This window comes from Podarcis bocagei, assembly GCF_964188305.1.
Source record: "Podarcis bocagei genome assembly, chromosome: 10".
NCBI classification, from domain to species: domain Eukaryota; kingdom Metazoa; phylum Chordata; class Lepidosauria; order Squamata; family Lacertidae; genus Podarcis; species Podarcis bocagei.
In genome coordinates, this window is record NC_138135.1 from 17,230,143 (window position 1) to 17,250,132 (window position 19,990).

Genomic DNA, 19,990 nt, shown 5'->3' on the forward strand with positions numbered 1-19,990 from the left:
AAATCAGGTCAATTCAAGGCACACACAAAACATTTGGATATCCGTTATCAAAATGTATGCCAAAGTGTAAAACAAGGTTTAATTGAACTAAAGTATTGTCCAAGCCAAGAAAATCTCGCAGACGGTTTTACAAAAGCTTTGAGTCCGCAATCTCATAAATGTTTCTGTTCAGGTTTAAATTTGAATTAAGGTTGGTACAGCTCAGTGTTACGAGCGAGAGGGGGTGTTGGTATTAAAGGGTTAAGAAGCTCTAATCAAGACGCTCTAGTCACTGAGCAGCTGAAGGTCGTTAGGCTTCCAGGAATGTGAGTTTGTATAAATAGTCAACTCACTCCTGTGTTTGCCCCTTTTTCCCCTTTCCCCCTTCCTTTTCTTTTGGGGCGTGTTTGCTGAAATGTGTGATTCTTCACCAGGGTTTTTTGTTTTTGTGTAAATAAACCTTTTATGTGAGTTCCAAACCGCTTGCTCCAAGATTCCTTTATTGAAAAGATGCTGACTCTCCAGCCCTTCTTGAGCCGCTGTGCGAAAAGCTCTGCTGTAATGGGACATTGTGGCATCGGAAGCGCACTGGACATTTGATAAGCATTAAACTAATTAAAGTTTAATGGGACAATCCTTCCAGTACCTTTCCAACAAGGTATATGTATGTGGAATCTCCTTCCTCTGGCACTGCTCACGTGAATAACCTTTTCACAGATACTTGCCAGCAGTGCAATGCCCCCTTCCCAAATGCTGAACAACACTGAAATATTCAATACATAAACATTTGACTAGCTATGTTCAGCTCTATGAGTGCATTCTGATTCAAATGATCTATTTTTAATAAGTGTTTACTTCACATCAAGCCAAAATGGCTTGAAGGCCTCCCTGGATTTAAGACGACTGATGCTTTAGTTCATTGGTATTTTTTCTGAAGCTTTCCCACACACAGAATACATGCCAATTATTGGATCATTTAAGTCAGAAATCAAAAGAATCTTTTTTGTCAGGGAAGATGGAGTACATGAGTGAGTTTGTGAGCGTGTATTTTCCCCTTGGCCATAGTTTTGCATAGGGTCCCTTCCAGGGTTATAAGGCTGGGATCCCTGCATATGTTGGAGGGGGCAGGATAGGAGGCATGCCATGGGCAGGGTCCCTGGAAGACCCTTGTCTGCTTTTGTGGTTGTGTGCCTAGGAAGTTGCTGAGCAGGGTGGAAGGCATGGTTCACAATCTCACCCTTTTCGTATCTAAAATAGTTCAGTAGTATGAGCCCCCATAATAAGCTGTACCTATGCAACTATCATAGTTGGAACTTTAATCAAATTATTCATGCCTCATGGAAAATATACGTGGAAAGTGTTAAGTCCCAGCACAGTGGACAACATATGTGGAAAGTAGTATGGCCTGAGATCCAGAATAGTGTAGCTTGGGAAGGGGGAGAAGCTGTCATCATTGCTATATAACTGTAAAAAATCAGGCCATAGTTAAGATTGCTGCTTGGAGAGAAAAGGATCCCAATTAGTTAATGCCAGTGTAAACTTCCATCTTTGATAAACCATAGAAGTGCCCTTACAATTTAATAAAGAATCTGATTATTCATGCTGCAGAGCAAAAATCAATCTTCAACTAGTAAGGATTAAGGGGAGCTCTTGTCGAGAGATATTATCTCAAATCCAGCTATTAGAACATTCTTGCACCTGCCTGTGAAGAACATGTCACCAACAAAAGTGGATAAACTGTCAGCCTAACGTGGCACAGTAGTGAAGTTTTGCTATTCATATGGCAATAGTATATTGCAAACACAATGCACTCTCCAAAACATGCATATTTTTCAGGCAGATTCATACAGCACCCTATTCCCATGTTTGCCAAGAGTGCTGCAGAGAAGGGGAACATATGCTTTTCTGAGCTTTGGAACAATATTTAGATAATTATTTCAATGACAACAGAACAAGTTGATGTTCAAGTACTATCAGCAACACGTCTTTCAATTAGCAGTTCTGATAACATCCTGTACTTAACATGCCACAAAAGCTGTAAGATGAAATGATTAAAAAAAATTATTTTCAGCAGTAAGAGCACTTTTTAAAAATAAATTTGTATACCGCCCTTCATCCAAAGATCACAGGACAGTTCACAACATAAAAATACAAAATGAGAACACAAAATACATAATAAAACAAAAACAAACCAATAGCCTCCCTCCCACAAATACATTTAAAGGCCATAGAAGGTTAATCAGCTAAAGGCCTGGTTATAGAGAAATGTTCGCCTCATGCCTAAAGATATGTAACAAAGGCACCAAGTGAGCCTCATATGGGGTTTATTCATATGGGGAGAGGCAGTCCTTTGAGCATTGCGTTCCTGAGATGTTTAAGGCTTTATAGGTCAAAACCAGCACTTTGAATTGGGCCCAGAAACTAACTGACAGTGCAGTCAGGCCAGAATTGGTGCAATATGCTCAAACTGCCTTGTCACAGTGAGCAGCCTAGCCACTGATCCTTGCACCAACTGAAGTTTCCAAGCAGTCTTCAAAGGCAGCCCTACATATAACACATTACGGTAATCTAATCTCGAGGGTACTAGAGCATAGACAACAGAAGTTAAGTTATCCCTGTCCAGATAGGGGCACAGCTGGGCCACCCGCCCAAGCTGATGGAAGGTACTCCATGCCACCTGAACCATTGAAAAGATGTGCCAGCCACCCCTTACTTAGTCAGCCACACCAGAAGGATACCATGGTCGATGCTAAAGCTTTACATCATATAAGAACTGTACAGAAGTAGAACAGTGCATATAGGAAAACAGGAGTGTTTGTTAATAACTTAACTATAAATAGGAGAAGATAGGATGCATTCTGTAATTTACAGCACAATCCTATGCATATTTACTCATATGCAAGTCACACCATTGGAAATTGTAAGCATGCACAGGACTACAGCCTCAGATTACATTTGCATTGTTGAAAAAACTATTCTCTTGCCAAGCCCACACTTGTTAAGATACAGGGAAAAGGACAGAATAGCAATGAGAACCAGACTCAGGTACTTAAACATGTAACCCTGCATTATAACCACTAGAAGACCTTTAGAAACATGTTTAAAACTGCCTTGAAGGAACATCACTTCCTCTCTCCTGATGTCACGATAAAGGCAGAAATTAGTACGCAGAAATGTACAGGACAGATATCAGTAAGCACTCAAATATGGTTTGGAACATCCAACTCTCAAGATAAAGTGAGAGAGTCTCCAGCAGAAAATGACTTTTATGCCCAATACTCCAATCCTGCAAGCATTACTCCATGGATTTCAACGGTTCAAACATATGCATGTTAGAATTGCAGCCTCTGTGGCACTCAATCATTGTAAAGTTAACAATATTAGTGGGACTACATGAATGCATATTAGCTATTTACCCCAAGGCTTTGCAAATACTATCTTCCAAGCAAGACTTGACACAAAAGCTGAACATTTATAGCTTCTTACCTCATCTTCCCAGTCATAAATATTCTTTTTAAATAAATAAAAAACATAGGAAGCTGTTCTACACCAGGTCAGACCACTGGTCACTCTAGTTCAATGCCATCTACACTGAAAACCTCGAACTCCTGTCAGTCAATAGGCAGTCTCTTCCCAATCCTACCTGGAGATGCCAAAAATTGAACCTGGGACCTTCTGCATGCAAAGCATGTGCCCTGCACCGATGCTTCAAGTAAAAACCAAGGTGTTAAAACTGAAAACCATACAGAATCTTTTCCCAGAGTCCTCACAAGACCTGTTCTCTGCTATTATTGCAAGCCTGTCTCCCCAGGGTGAAAGGCAGATAAGGCAACATGCAGCATGATCATTGTTATTGTTGTTATTAAAAATTATTGCATGCTTTTTTTTTACTAAGGTGATTCAAAGCAACTTAAATTTAAACAGACATGAAAGAAAAACAACAATCTACAATACAATCTTTTTTTAAAAAAGCGGGTGGGGGGCAGGAATCAAACATTCCAGAAGAAAGCCACAGATTAATAAGAGCCAAAGGCCTGGCAAAAAAAGAAATTCAAATGTAGCAGAGAAAGCTATGTAATGATGGCACCAGGGAAGCTTCCCTGAGAGTGACATTCCACAAGCAGGGAGCCACCACAGAAATGGCCTGTTCTCATGTTGCCACTATCACCATCCCAAAGAAGGGGCACATGAAGAAGGGCCTCAGATAACAATCACAAGGTCCAAGTTGGTTCATATGGAGAGAGGCAGTCCTTGAGCTATTGGGGTCCTGAGCCAAATAAGGATTTAAAGCTCAAAACCAGCACTCTGAATTGGGCCCAGGAACTAACTGGTAGCCAATGAAGTCGGGCCAGGGCTGGTGTCATGCACTCAGACTGTCTGGCTGACAATGTACTCCAGGACTCCAGATGACTCCACTAAGCGGTTTCGTGTAGTAGTTAAGCCGTATACAAGATAAAACCTAACCCTGCAGAAACACACAATGAAGACTCTCTGGGCCTGAACAGCACTCCCCAAGCATCAGCCTGTGGAAACAATCATCCGAGTTGATCTGGAACCTCAGCAAAGTGCTGCCGCTCACCCCAACTCAGGTAGCCACTCCAGAAGGATACCATGGCCAGTGGTATCAAAAGCTACTGAGAGATTAAGGAGAATTAACAGGGCCCCACGTCTCTCCTGACACAGGTCATCATTCCAAAGCATTTTCCATGCCAAAGCTGGGGTTAAATGTCAATTGAAATGGCTCTAGAAAATTGGTCAAGGCATGGCTTGAACGTGTGCAGCATACTAAAGAGCTAAGACAAGCAACAGACAAGGACAGGGATTTTAAAGTATTTCCTCATCCATAAATATCTAGCTATATTACCCATCAAACCAACTGAACAACTCAAAACATATAATGATCCGTGGGAAAAACTTTATCACTTGGAGGCATGCTGTAAAATGCGAGGTGTAGATCAAATTAAGCCAGACAAGATTTAAAGCCCCCTAAAATTCCAAATGCTTTTGAATACGGTTTTGGTAGCAAGGAAATCTTTCTGCTGCAGCAGATGTTAAACACTGAACTGTGAGTGGAAGGGAAACATGTTCCAACTGTGATAATAGGAAGGTCTATGATGGGTCTCATGCTTCTGCTTGTGTAAGAACATATTTGGATAAAGTTTCTTTTTTCTTGTACATCTTTCCAATGAAATATTTAAAAACAGCACTTCTGTGAACAGCAGATACCTTCTGCAAGCAGAAGACACTTTTGGGTCAACCCAATATTTTTCAACACAGTTTACTGAAGCATAACACAACCGCATAGTAACCACACAATTATCCTGTCTTTTTTTGAAGGCTAACTTTGTTTGGGGGTACAACTTTCGTCTAGAATATTCAAAATACTTTAAACATTATAAATCCCTGAAAGCTAGGGCCCCAGCTGTATAAATCACAACAAAAGACAATGAAACCTCTGGCAAATAGAAAGTTTAAAATAGAATTAAGCATGGCTTGGTGTAAGCAATATATGTTAATATATTTAAAAGTGGAGTAATGATCTAAGTGGTATGTAGGAGTGAGAGTGTTAAGTTTTGATGTGAAATCAGGTTCCCACACAGCTATGGAGCATTACGAACATGAGATGCATGCATAAGTGGCCTCGGACAAGTTGCTATTTCACAGTCTACTCTACCTCAGAGGATCACTGCAAAAATAAAAAGACACGATGTCACAAATGCCAGTCTACCCTCCTTGAAATCTTTATCATACAATTATGCCATTAACATTCCAAAATCCCATTCTACAGGATACTTTCACATATGCATATAGCCATTTCACTACTCTCAATGTGCACAGCATATAATTCCATAAGGGACATACGACCATGCGGAGATTCAGCAGCATATTCCATAATATATTTAAATGTAGAATCTTACTTACTTTATGTAGTATCTTGCACCTTCAAATGTATAGGCCTCTTCCCAGCCTGTGGGTAGGTCTAAGAAGCAATACAAAGAGCATTTGATCACATGACAGAACCAGTTGAATGTAACCAAGTGCATTTTTAATCTATGCTTTTATCTGTACACTTACTAGTGGTTGAAATTCAAAAAAACAGCCAATAAGTATGGGGAAGCCATTCTGCTTTACACCCACATAAAGTATGTTAGATCCAAACTCAGAAGTGGTGCCACTGCTAACTGAGCCAGCTTTAATATGACAGAGGGAAAACAAGTCTTTAAAATAGAATTTGATATATACAGTGATACCTCTGGATGCAAATGGGATCCGTTCCAGGGCCCCATTCACATCCTGAAGCACACACAACCCACGTCTGCGTGTGCATGGGTCGCAATTTGCTGCGTCTGCACATGACGTCATTTTGAGCGTTCTGTTACTTTCGCGTCGCTGCGGAGCGCAACCCGAAAACGCTCAACCCAAAGCTACTTTAACCCAAGGTATGACTGTACCACCATTTTGCTGGTGTAAATTCCATTGGCTTGCAGGTCATATGACACAGCTGAACATAGTTAGGATCTAATTTATACCTCTCCCCACCTAGTTCCACCCACACCACTCCTCCAGCATGCTAATTTTTCAGGGTTTATGCTGGTGTAAAGTAAGGTATGGTAAAAGACCCCTGGACGGTTAAGTCCAGTCAAAGGCAATAATGGGGTTCAGCGCTCATCTTGCTTTCAGGCCAAGGGAGCCGGGCGTTTGTCCACAGACAGCTTTCCGAGTCATGTGGCCAGCATGACTAAACCGCTTCTGGCGCAGCAGAACACTGTGATGGAAACCAGAGCACACGGAAACGCCATTTACCTTCCCGCCACAGTGGTATCTATTTATCTACTTGCGCTGATATGCTTTTGAACTGCTAGGTTGGCAGAAGCTGGGACAAAGCAACGGGAGCTCACCCCATCACACGGATTCAAACTGCCAACCTTCTGATCAGCAAACCCAAGAGGCTCAGTGGTTTAGACCACAGCACCACCTGCATCCCTTGTGTAAAATACACTGGTTTGGGATCAACCAGCTTAGATGTGGGTGGGCTAGGGTGAGGGACTTACACCAGCATAGTCTGGCTGAGAATAAGATCCACTTGATCCTAATTCACCCATCCCAACAGATGTTGTACTTGGATTGGTCTCTTAGACAAATATTCCTGAAACTATTTGTATATTAGACTTTGTCTTATATTCCATCACGTGGAGTTTTGTCTAGCATCAGTAACATACATCAGTACTAGTTTAGATGCACATATTACTTTAGACACTACTTGCAGTCATGTAACTATCAGCTGTAACATATTTGAACACAAGTCACTCTAAGAACAAGATTGCACTCTAAGTCACGAACTTCCAAAATGGTAGCTGGGTAAGAATCACAACAGAAGCTATTTGTTATGACAGCATAGTTACATCATCTTGCCATATCTTCAAGTTGAACTTGCAAGTGTTCATAGACCAGACAACACTATAGAGAATTTATTCTCACTACTAATCCAGTGGCAGAGGAAGAGAAATACGGTGTTTCTCTCTAGTCGGCAATGGAGCATCAATCACTAAAGGCTCTTTTAAGAAGAGGAATCAAAATCAAAGCTTGTCCTCTTCTTCCACTAGAAAAATGCAAAACCAGAGAAAAAAAACTAGACTACTAAAACAGTATGCTTTTTTAATCATAAGCTTCACTGCCTAAAATAATCACTTAGCCAAGAGTACTGTATTTTCCTTTGTTGTCTTAATACATCTGGCTTTGCTTATTGCGATACGTAACACCTGTCTTTTTTAAGCTGCAGTACATAGCATGAAACAGAACAACACCAGTCTAGTAACCAAAATGTTTATACGAGATACAATCTTTTGGAGAAATATTTTATGCCAATATGAGGCATTTCAAGCAGTAGTTACAGCAAACTTGTATCAGGAAATATTACACAAGCTAGAGTAAAAAAGCTTTCCACATTCATTCCCATGCAAGAAAAAGAACAGCAGGTCTGGTTGGTATATTAGTACGATCAGTTATCCAAATATTATCATAAGACTATTCGGAATTCACCATGCCAGCAGTATGAAGCATTCCATTTGCCAAAAAATAAGTTTGGTTCATTACCTAAAAAGCCAACAAAAACCCCCTGACTTTTCATGGAAGTTGCTAACATGTTTTGGCATAACTGGCAAATTGATGAAGCAGAGTAACAATGTGCATGGTGGAAACAGAATATATTCTAAATGTGATCAGAGAGAAAAAGCTGAAACACAGTGGAAGAACATACATCACTTAATGAATGCCAAGTGTGAAATGCAACTACATTCAACACTGACCTCCAAATAAACTATTCTAAGACATTCCTCACAAATATGACTAGGTAGGGTGATAAACAGAACACAAGAACCTCTCCTCCAAAATTTCTCCCAGGTCACATGCAGTAAAGACAAAAGAGCAATGTAATGTGTGAATAAGAAACATGCAAACAAGATGTACCAACTGAACGTCTCCAGGCTGCCCTCTCTTTCCTTTCCCCCTACAACAGGTATTTACACCAATGAAAAACAAAAACTGCATTTCTAAATACCCACCTCTCAACAGCCAGTGTACTATGCCAGCAGGAAGAAAAGCTGGAAGCTTTGCCTTAAATCCCTTTTCCAGCCAATCCCTCTTCCTCTTTCTGCTGCTACTCTTCTCCAGAGAAACAAATGGCAAAGGAGACAAATTCTACCTTGCTCTCCTCCCCAGTTATTCCTCAAGCTCCTGCCCCCACTTTCTCAGTCCCACCATTCCCCACCCACTCTCTTATCCTAGATTGAGAGGGAATGTTTCTAGGTGAATGCACCTGAGTGCTATCTATGAATTTCACAAAGCAGTCATCATTAGATGCCAAGCTCTAGAGATCATGATGCTGAAAAGCTATGAGCAGGTGATTTTGTGTTCTGCTCAGGGAGGAAGCTTTAAGCATACAGACTGTGCGACTGCAAGAAAGTGCAGAAGAGGAATCCATTGGCTGTGAGCTACTTTCAAGAAGCATAGCAGTTATAATATAAAAGGCAGACAAAAAGGTAGAAAAGCACGTATACATCAACCAAGACAACTGAAAGCTTGTACAATTATTTCATTTTTGATAGCAGACTTTTGTAACACTTTAACTGCGGAGAACATTTCACCATTGCAGAGAGATTCATTATTCAACCTGCACTTGGGTGCTGCTGGCTAAATATGATTTCCCTCCCATTAGCCTACAATGCATTCAGATACCCTGAATGGCTAGGCAACTGTCACAGGATCATACTGAATAATTACCTGTCCCTTAATTGAGGAAAATAAACATTTCCCTATAGCCATACTGCACAAAGTGTTTATAAATGTCTATATTTGTTTTATCTACTTGCAGAACAGAATAGGGCAGCACAAACAGAGTAGGAATAGATCCAAGAAGCAAGACAAGGGAGAAACAGCTTCTTGCTAAAGTTTCATCTGGCTATGTTGAAGATCTTAAAGCAGTTCAGAAAGCTTGTCCAGTGGGTGGAGATGTGGCCACTGAAGAAGATGCATTAAGAGAGCTGCAGATTTCTCTGCAGCTTAGCAGGGTAGTAGCTAGATTTTGGAGGAACACAACTAAGTTGATAAGAAAACAGATGTGAGGTTAGCTGAGCAAGGGCAGGGATAGCAATTCAGAAGCTGAAATCCAGGAGCCAAGTGGGAAAAGATTAGTATGGGTTTAGTCTCCCAAAGAAGAGAGAAGGATTATGGGGTTGGTTACTAAAGAGAAATTGCACAGCAGAATGACAGATGAGGATAATAACAGTAAGGGATAGCCAATGGCTAACAAGTCAGCGAAGAAGATATACTTGAGGGGGGTGAATAAGGCAATTAGTAAACTGGACATTTGAGAATATGGACTACTGCAATGCGCTCTATGTGGGGCTACCTTTGAAGGTGACTCGGAAACTACAGCTAATCCAGAATGCGGCAGCTAGACTGGTGACTGGGGGCGGCCGCCGAGACCACATAACATCGGTCTTGAAAGACCTACATTGGCTCCCAGTACGTTTCCGAGCACAATTCAAAGTGCTGGTGTTGACCTTTAAAGCCCTAAACGGCCTCGGCCCAGTATACTTGAAGGAGCGTCTCCACCCCCATCGTTCTGCCCGGACGCTGAGGTCCAGCGCCGAGGGCCTTCTGGTGGTTCCCTCATTGCGAGAAGCAAAGCTACAGGGAACCAGGCAGAGGGCCTTCTCGGTAGTGGCGCCCGCCCTGTGGAACGCCCTCCCATCAGATGTCAAAATGATAAACAACTACCTGACATTCAGAAGACATCTTAAGGGAAGTTTTTAATGTATGATATTTTAGTGTTTTGGGTTTCTATGGAAGCCGCCCAGAGTGGCTGGGGAAACCCAGCCAGATGGGCGGGGTACAAATAATAAATTATTATTATTATTATTATTATCATTATTATTATTATTAATACTGCTTAGGAGTACAGAGATAGTGAAGGACTGGAAGGCCAATGGGAAATATAGCAAAGAAAACTGCCTAGTTAGGGGTGGGTGAGATTAAGGGTTAATTGGTATTGTGAATCAGTGCAATTTAATTAACTAGGATGGCATGGCAGTACGCTAATAGAGGTGAGCCGGACAAAGACGATGTTTACGAGTCAGTTCTTAGGGAAAGTAGAGTTGCTGGAGTTAAAATTATTGAGGAGTGTCACACTTTTCACTTAGGGGCATTTGAGCCTCTTGTGTGTCATTTCCCACCAAGAGTTAATATGTTCATCCAAGCCAGAAAAGCAGAAGACAGCCATTTTCACATTGGATGTGAAATCTGTACTTTGCAGTCACACTATAGACCAGCTTCAAACAAAGTTAACCTGAAGTGTGCACTTCTTACTTCCTAGACTAGAGGCTGGGCTATCAACAGAAGATTTAGGAATTAAGGAAATGTCATTGAAGAGACAGAGGGCCCATGGGGAGGGGGTGGCAGGAAACAACTGAGAGATCAGTTAGTTTTGAGAATGCAGACTATAAGGCTCATTGGAAGGAAAGTTACAGTAGAGCAGTAGGATAATGTGTACAAAGTGAGGGTCAGAGACAACTAGCTCAAAAGATGCTGTGAAAACACAAGGTACTTGGAGAATGGAGACACAGCTGGTTTTAGTTTTCGTTCAAAGGGTGTGGGATAGTATACCTGTACACTCCTTTCAAGTGGTCATTGAAAAGGGAGGGAGGGAGGGAGTTAAGAGATTTTGAAGCATAAAATAGTGCCCTTCAATGGTGGGTCATTGCAGTCATTAGGAGTTTTTTGTGGAGGAAGAAGGACAAATTATTAGTACCAGGCTTGTGGCCTGAATTTGAATGTGAAGCCAAAGCATTTTGGTGAAAGAGAATTCTCTCTCTACTTTGGAAACATGTAGTAAATGAATGGAGTAATTAGATGGGGAAGCAGTTGAGCAAAGAGATGGGTTACAGGGAGACAGAAAAGGGCCTATTAAAGAACGGGGGAGGGGAGATGAGTGATCACTGAGCATGAGTTGTCATTTTGCCCCTCCCCAAGGAAGGTGAGGACAAAAGCTCCAGTCAACAGCAAAAGAAAAAAAAGGTTAAGTAAAGTTAATGAGGGGTACAGACAAGTCAAACTGGATTATGGTTGGAAGCAAGAAGAAAACTGAGCCGTAAGAGTTTAGTGATTTTTAAGCACATGTAGAGGAAAACCCAGTGACAGAGGCTGAGTCAAGACTGGAACTGTGGTCCAAGAGGTAGCAGAGACAGGCATATATGAAGAGGGTCTGCAATGCCAAATTAAAGGGATTGAGTGAGGTAAAGCTCAAATGTGTGTGTGGTTTTATATGAAGCCCCCCACAAATTGGAGGGATTAAAATGTGGCAAGTGTGACTCAGTGGTGGCTCTATTTGGAGGGGGGACAAGAAGTTGTATGAAGTCCCCCCCCCCAAGGACAAGAGACGGGAGTGAGGGAAGGGTTTACAGGCATGTGGGAATTGGGGTGATTCCCTGTGGTGCTTTTGTATGAAGAGCCCACCTCGCCCAAGTTGAAGGGTTTTTAAACATGGAGAGAGGAGTTGACAGCACCTCCAGGCAAAATGTTTAAAGGAGGAGGAAAGCGCCACAGAGAGTGACTCGGTGCCAGCTTTCAAGTCCACAAGAAGGTTTTAAGCACGTGAGGAGGAGCAGGGTGTGAGAGAGGGGCTGTGTGCCTGTGTGTAGGAGAAAAACAGCGTGTGAGAGGAGAGCAAGAAAAGAAGGGCTAGGCAGGTAAGTCGGGGAGGGAAATCGAGAAACCCACCTCCACCTCCACCTCTTTCTTTCCTTCTTTCCTCACTCTATTCCACCTCCCCTACACTCTTTTCCACGGAGGGCTTGTGAGGACACGGGAAGGGGGGGCTGAAAGAGAATGACACACAGAGAAGAGAGGGAGAGAGAAAGGGAGGGAGAAAGTGGGGTTAGCGCCGCTTCCGAGCGGGCTGCGCTGTTTTGTATTTTTTCTTTTCTTACCTGGGCTGCGGCGGTGCCCGGTGATCGCCGCCTCTCCCGTCAGCGGGTGCAGCCAGGTCGTGCTCTTGGCTTCCTCGCTAAGGGGAGAAAACACAGGGCGGCGCGTGAGAGGAGGAGGAGGAGCAGGAGCGCGCGGCGGTGACCCGACCCCGGCCGGACCCTAAAGCCGACCACGACGACCCTCCCTCAGCGACCCCGGGTCGCCTCAGCAGCGCCGCCGCCGCCACACAGCCGCCTTCGACGCCCCCACCCCGGGCGGACGGGCAGCCCCGGAGCCGCTCCTCTTCTTCTTCTTCCCCTCAGGGTCATGTATCCCTCCTTTCCCGCCTCGCGTCCCTCGCCGCCGCCGCCGCTCCCTCCGCCTTCGCTCCCGCCTCGCTCGCTCGCTTACTTGATGAAGAAGACGCGGCCGCCGCGGCTGATCCCGTAGCTCCAGCAGGCGGGCAGCGAGCGCAGCCGCTCCGCGCTCAGGTCCGCCGCCATGTCCGAGCGCGGCGGAGGAGGCGGCGGCGGGAGTAGCGGCGGCGGCGGCAGCAGCAGCAGCCGGAGCGAAAGCGGCGCGCGCGCGGGCACGGGAAGGAAAGAGCGCGAGGCAGTGGGAATGGGCGGGGGAGGGAGGGAGCGCCGCGCGCCGCCGCCGTCAACACAGCCGCCGCCGCGCGCGCGCCTCCGCGAGCGAGCCAGCCGAAAACACCTGGACGGCGGCGCGAGCTTGGAGTGAGTGAGAAAAGACAGTTGGGGGAAGGCGGGGGGGGGGAGAGGAGGAGGAGGAGAGAAGCTGAGGTCCCCCCCGCCCATGGGGAGGGCTTATCAGCCGCCAATCAGCACCGAGCTCTCCTGCCACGCTCCTCCTCCTCCTCCATGCTCTTCTCCCTCCCGCCTTCCGGAGCCGACTCAGTGGCTCGCGAACGCGCGCCGCGAAGCCCCGCCCACCGTGGATTCTTTAACCCCGCCTTGAAATTAAAGTGGGGAGGGGGGAACCCAACAGCGCGCCTCCTATAGGCGACCAGCGGAAGTTACGCGCTCCCGTGTTGCTTAAAAAACTCCTGGAAGGGCGAAGAGGGGCTTGGGGTGTTGTGTCCGTTTTAATGCTTATTTTTAAGGGATCGTTAACTAGTTCACACACGCACGCAATCTCTACACATAAGTGAGGCCATGTCGTCGCCCCCCCCCCCAGCATGCACGCGCGTTGGCGCTAGTCAATGGGCCATAGCAAAATGTGTGTGTGATAGAGTGAATTATCGTATTTATACTAGCCTCCTTTTTATTTTATTTTTGGGGTTTTTCTTTCTCCATCGCCCACCTCCCGAGCGTCGGTGGCAGTCAACGGGCAGCGGAGTCATTTGGGGTGTTTGCGTCAAAGGCTGCGATGCTCTGCCACGGTTCCGGAGGGGGCGAAAACTAAGTACCGTTGAGCACCGTGCTGCATGTGTGTGCGAGAGATAGCGCAGCATTCCGGGAAGGTGGGAACATTGCTCATGTAGGAGCCGCTGCGCCTTGTTTCTGGAGAAGGCGAACATTACTGCTAGGCAAACAGACGGATTTAGGAGCAATATCAAAGTCCAGCCGGAAGCATCTGATGGACTGATTACAGCACAATCCTACCCGTGCGCTCATAAACTCGAGGAAAGCGTTGGCAGAATTGCAACCTGACCGTGCAGTCTGATCCATGCCATTCATTCAAAGCATGAGGCTCCCCCAAGAAAATCGTGGGGACTGTACTTTGTGGAGGGTGCTGGGACAGTTTTACAAGGAGCAAACTACAGTTCCCAGGATTTTGGGGGGGAAGTCATGTGCTTTAAGTGCATGTTGTGGATACCTACTCAGAAGGAAGCCCTGCATCTAGGCTTGGAGCCTAAATTTCTGCCCAGTATAAAGGATGACCCAAAAAAAGTCCTTCTGGGCAGGACATAGTTTGTCTAGGTCAGCATCTTGTTTCCAACAGTGACTAGACATGGACTTGTGGGACTACCCACATGGTGGGCAGCTCTCCTCTTCAGCCACAATGGCTATGTTCTCCCTCCACTGTCAGAGGCTGTAGGACTGAACACCAGTTGCTGGGAATTGCAGGTGGGAAGGCTGAAGTTCTGCTCTGGTGCTGCTTGCGAGCTTCTCACAGGCATCTGGTTGGCCACTGTAGGAACAGGATGCTGGACTCCATGGGACAATTGCTGTCATATGATGCCACTGCTAAAAGAATTGCGTTGGGTCCCAATTAAGCTACCAAGCTAGGTTCAACACACTGGTGCAGGTGTACAAAGCCCTGTACAGCTTAGAACCAAGATACCCAAGAGATTGCCTCATCCTCTGCACACCCAACCAATCACTGTGTTCTGCAGAAGAGGGCACCCTGCACATTCCAGCCCATCAGGGGGTCCATTCCGCAGGATTGGAATTGGGCCTTGCATACCAGGAAGGTAGCTTGTTTCTTGTCTTTCCGATGCCCCCTAAAGATGTCCCTCTTTCAACAAGCCTTCTAAAATCTTCATCCCAATTGGCGCCTGTCTTGGATTTGAACTGATTTTATTTATGTGCTGTTACTGTTTTAAATTGGTTTTCTATTAATAATTGATTTTTAATCGTTTTTATATATTGCTTCAAATTTTTCTAATATGAAACTTTTATATGCATTATTATATTGTAAATCACTTTGGGATGCCTCATGGGAAGGAGTTAATATAACTGATGATGATGATGATGATGACCAATAATAATAATAATAATAGTAATACTTATTGCAGTTTCTCTGTTAGATTTTGGAGCACTGATGTTTTATTGTTAAACTTAACACTGTGTGTGTGTGTGTAAGTCTCCTAGAGCTATTTGTTTTATGAGACAAATACATTGAATAAAGAATAAAAAATTAATTTTATAGAAGCAGTTTTTGATTTTGTTTACACACACACAAACACCATCCTTCATTGCCAGGCAATCCCAGAAGGAGTACAAGAAGGCCATATAATATGTAAAACAACGTAATCACCAATAGTACTATAACGCAAGGCAGATAAAAATCAAATAGCAAGCAGAGCAACCATAGGAAAGAATAAGAACAATAAGACAAAACATCTGGCCTAAGCACTCTTGCCCAACAAATGATGAAAACATAAGATTCAGTGCCAGCCATGCAAGAAGTGGAGGGATCACTCAGCCTGCAAAGAGGGGTAGCTGCATAGGCGATGAAACAAATTAAGCTAGGGCAAAATTTAGATAATACTTTTGTCAGTTTCAACTTTGCAACTAATCCAGCTAAGACTGCAATTCGATGCAGAGTTAGATATGTTTAAACTAATTTTTTTCAACACGCACTGCTCCACTGAGTTGGCTGTGTGGGTGAAGGCATAATCTAAAGAACTGGTACTCTTTGTGTGGCTATGTCTAACTAACAAGGGCCTTCTGCAAGCTCTCTATTGAACCTAGCCAGTTTCAGCTCTTGCAAGACTATACCCTTTTTAATATGTAACTGACACACAAGCAATGCCTTTTTGCTGACAGCTTCAAAAAAGACATCACTGAAAATGAGTAATCACGGAGGTCAAGTGGGAGGTCATGTGAAAGGTGGGGGGAGTTGAGGAAATACAAGGAAATATACATAGGCTGGCAGGTAACAACAATGCAGCCTAATGACTGCATTGTTAATGGGAAAATCAGCCCTAAGATTGAGGTCACATTTCAACCACATCCCTTCCCCTAGATGACAAGCTGCACCTTTGTAGTTTTGTCTCTAAAGTTAAGCAGGTATGGGCGCGACCACAACCTGGAGTGCTTAGAAGGCTTCTGTGTCTGAGCGCCTTCAAAAGACTGGAAGGAAAGAGAAGTAAAAACAATACTTTATTGTGCAGGCAGATGTTTTATGTCTTGAATTTAAATTCGCTCTATTATCATGGCCTCATACGCCTCTTTTCTCTATTCCTTCTCTCCTTCCGCCCTTCCCCATGGATGTGAGGACTGTTCTCGGGTTTTGTTCACAAGCAGACACTTGTTTTTTCTAGTTGGCTGGGGCTGAGCGACCTCAGATACGCCTCTTTACCTGCCCACCCACCTCTATATTAGTAGGCTGCTGTCTCCTTCACCCCACCCAACCCTTGTGAGGCTCTGTTTTATTAACACCATTTTACGGTCAGAGTCCAGGTCAGTGGGGGTGGGTCTTCCCACTCTCTGATCCTTGGTCTACAGCCACCCGTTGCCTCCCCTCACTGCTCCTGTTTCACATCCTCCTCGAGTATTTTTGCTTGGCTGGAATGTGTCCTTAAACTCTGACAATGCCTTTTGCCTCCCTAGATGGGGGAAAGAGCAGGGCGTGTAGAAACCAGCATGCTGTAAAAAGGTGTTGTGTATTGAGTTGAATAGGATCCAAAATGCAGCAGTCTGATTGGCCCTAGAACAATAGGATTCGGAATGCAGCAGTCTGATTGGTCCTAGAACAATAGGATCCAGAATGCAGCAGTCTGATTGGTCCACAGGAGCCACCCAATCCAGCTCCAGGTGGAAGTGAATCCGCAACCTGATTGGCCTACAGGTGAATCCCGGAATTAGCCATTCACGTGGGGCCCATTGTGTAAATAATGTATATAAAGCAGACATTCTGGGGGAACTTCCATTCCTCCTCACCACTATGAGCTGAATACAGAGCATGAAATCCGCTCTCGACTCCGAGTATATTTCAAAAGGCATTTGTTGCTAGGCCTCCTTTTATCCCTGGCCCCACCCACCGCCACCATCATGTCCCTTGCTTTCCCCCACAAACATTACTGGGTAGGGAATATAACCTGGAAAAGGTTCCCTGCACCTGCATAGAAAATACTGAACGAGACGGACCGCTGATCTGATATAAGACAACGTCTTAAGTATAAGCCACAGTCAGCCAACACCAGGAATTCTATATGGCACAGAAACCTCACGTATCTTTTCCACCATCTCACCACTCGCTCCTCCATATTTTCTTACTCTGTGCGTACACATGCTGTCTCCTCCCATCTCCTTCACTCCCTGAGACATCTGTTCCGTCTCTGATCAGATCACCATCACCCCTCATTATCTTAATCTGTCGGCCGCGCCTCCCTCTGCCACTGAAACCGGAGTCCTTGCATCCAGCAACGCCTCTACATCTGGACCTTCCCTGGGCCTAAGCAGCCAGAACTCTCAACTTATTAACTTTCCTACTCAGACTGTTGTGTTCACATGCGGTGGGGAAGTGTAGCAGTTTAGTCCCCGAACCACAGGGCAAATGACAGCCAAGCAATCATTGAGAGATTTGGTGAGGCTGCCTCTTTCTCCCTTCTGCACCATCCTTTTAAAAGAAGAAAAAGAAGCAAAGGCAATGGCTTTTCACTCTGCAGCTATGCAGCCAGCTTGGAGCAGAATGTTTCCAGAAGATACTGGAAAAACAATTACCCAGTGGGTCAGGTACACTTGTGAAACTTGAGCATCAATTGCTTTTTCCCATCGCCATCAAATGAAAGAAGATACTCGGTCAGTTTAAAAGCACGACAGAAAATGGTTAAGATGCGTCGCACAGCGGCACTGGCTCTGGGTCTCCAGCTGCTGTTGAACTACAACTCCTATAATCCCTAGCTAGCAGAACCAGTGGCCAGGGATGATGGCTGTTGTAGTCCAACAACAGCTGGCGACCCAAGTTTGAGAAATCCTGGAAGAACACAAGATGACCTGCTGGATGAGACCAATGGTCCATACAGTCCAGCATCCTGTTCCCACATGGTGGCTGTGGGAAACTCAGAAGCAGGACCTGAGCACTCTCCCCTTCCAGAAACGTATTCAAATACGTTATTGCTTCCAACCACAGAGGCAGAACATAGCCAGCGTGGCTAGTAGCTGTTGATAGCGCTGCCCTCCACGAACTTCTCTAATCCTCTGTTAAAGCTATCCAAGCTGGTGGGCATCATTGCCTCATGTGGGGGGTGAATTCCATAGTTTAACTATGCACTGTGTGAAGAAGTACTTTATTTTATCTGTCCTGAAAATTCCAGTGTTCAACTTCATTAGATGCCCCCAAGTTCTAGTGCTATGAGAGGGGAAGAAAAACTTTCCTCTGCCCCCTTTCTCCACGCCACTCACCTCTTCTCTAAACTAAAAGGTCCCCACTATTGCAACCTTTCTTCATAGGGGAGTTGCTTTATCCCATTGCTCATTTGGCTTGTCCTTTTCTGAACCTTTACCAACTCTGCAATATCCCTCTTAAGGCAAGGCGACCAGAACTGTATTCCATGGTATTCAAAATGCAGTCACATCATAAATTTGTATAATGGCCTTATGATATTGGCAGATTTATTTTCAATTCCTTTCCTAACGATCCCTAACATGGAATTTGCCTCTTTTCTTCTTCTTTTTCTACCGCTGCCGCACACTGGGTCAACATCTTCATTGAGTTAAAGCAAGTAGGAATTATGCCTGCTGTTAACTGAATTTAGAGGGGCTAACTTTAAAACGGGACACGGGTGGCACTGTGGGTTAAACCACAGAGCCTAGGACTTGCCAATCAGAAGGTTGGCGGTTTGAATCCCCGCAACCGGGTGAGCTCCTGTTGTTCGGTCCCAGCTCCTGCCAACCTAGCAGTTCAAAAGCATGTCAAAGTGCAAGTATATAAATAGGTACTGCTCCAGCGGGAAGGCAAACGGTGTTTCCGTGCACTGCTCTGGTTCGCCAGAAGCGGCTTACTCATGCTGGCCACATGACCTGGAAGCTGTACACCGGCTCCCTCGGCCAGTAAAGCGAGATGAGCTGCACAACCCCAGAGTCGGCCACGACTGGATCTAATGGTCAGGGGTCCCTTTACTTTTAACTTTAAAACAAAACAAAACAAACTACCCCTACTTTTGAGGCTGTATCAACACCATCAGTGTTTCCAGATGACCTGTTTACTGAATATCTATCTTGATTTGTTTTGGGGATGGTTTAGATAGCCCTGCATCACAGTAAATGTTATTCTACACTTTCCAGCGCATTTCCCTTTCACATGCTTTATCACTAAAAGTCAGATCTTTTGCAGTAAGCAGGTTTGTTTTGCAAGCCCTCCCAATCAACTATGATTTGCACAACCTGAATCTGCTGGCATGTGATTGAATTGCACCCCAAAACAGAGACAGTCTGCAAGCGCCCTCTGACCCTAGAGAATTAAGGTGGGGAAACTTTTCAAGGTAAGGAGAATGAAGAGGTTTTATTTACTGCTGAAGTTCTGCGTGTCAGGCTGCAGCACAAGAGAAGGACCAATCAAATTGTTGGCAGCCCTGCAAATTCCACTTTACCTTTGCTGCTGAATCAAAAGATGATTAACCTACCCATTTTCCCACCGACCCTTTTGTCCACCCCCCTCCTTATCGCTCCATCATAACAAGCAGGGCACACAGGAGGTAAGGGAAGCCATTGAAATAATGGAAAGTGGAAATGGGTGGAAGCAGCAGAAGTGTTTTCATCTCTGATTTAGCAGCATATTATAGAACAGGGGTGATGGAGAGTCAACGGATATGTTTTACTTTTTTCATCATCGTGGTAAGCTGCACTTTAAGGTG

General features: G+C 44.7%; 1 protein-coding gene across 21 annotated transcripts in view; it reads right to left on the reverse strand.

Annotated features, from left to right (window-relative positions):
- The window catches only part of PLEKHA5 (pleckstrin homology domain containing A5), a 191,651-nt gene extending 178,659 nt beyond the window's left edge, over positions 1-12,992 (reverse strand). For 16 of the 21 annotated variants that reach the window (XM_081209790.1, XM_081209788.1, XM_081209804.1 and 13 more), the window contains exons 1-3: positions 12,856-12,988; positions 12,465-12,541; positions 5,902-5,959 (exon numbers count right to left, since the gene is read on the reverse strand). In XM_081209790.1, coding sequence (XP_081065916.1) covers positions 5,902-5,959; positions 12,465-12,541; positions 12,856-12,947 — 227 coding nt within the window. In that variant the 5' untranslated portion in view covers positions 12,948-12,988. Of the gene's footprint in view, positions 1-5,901; positions 5,960-12,464; positions 12,542-12,855 lie in introns of all 21 variants that reach the window. The other 5 variants (XR_014012085.1, XM_081209799.1, XR_014012086.1 and 2 more) reach the window with 3 other exon arrangements.
- Between the last annotated feature and the right edge of the window lie 6,998 nt (positions 12,993-19,990).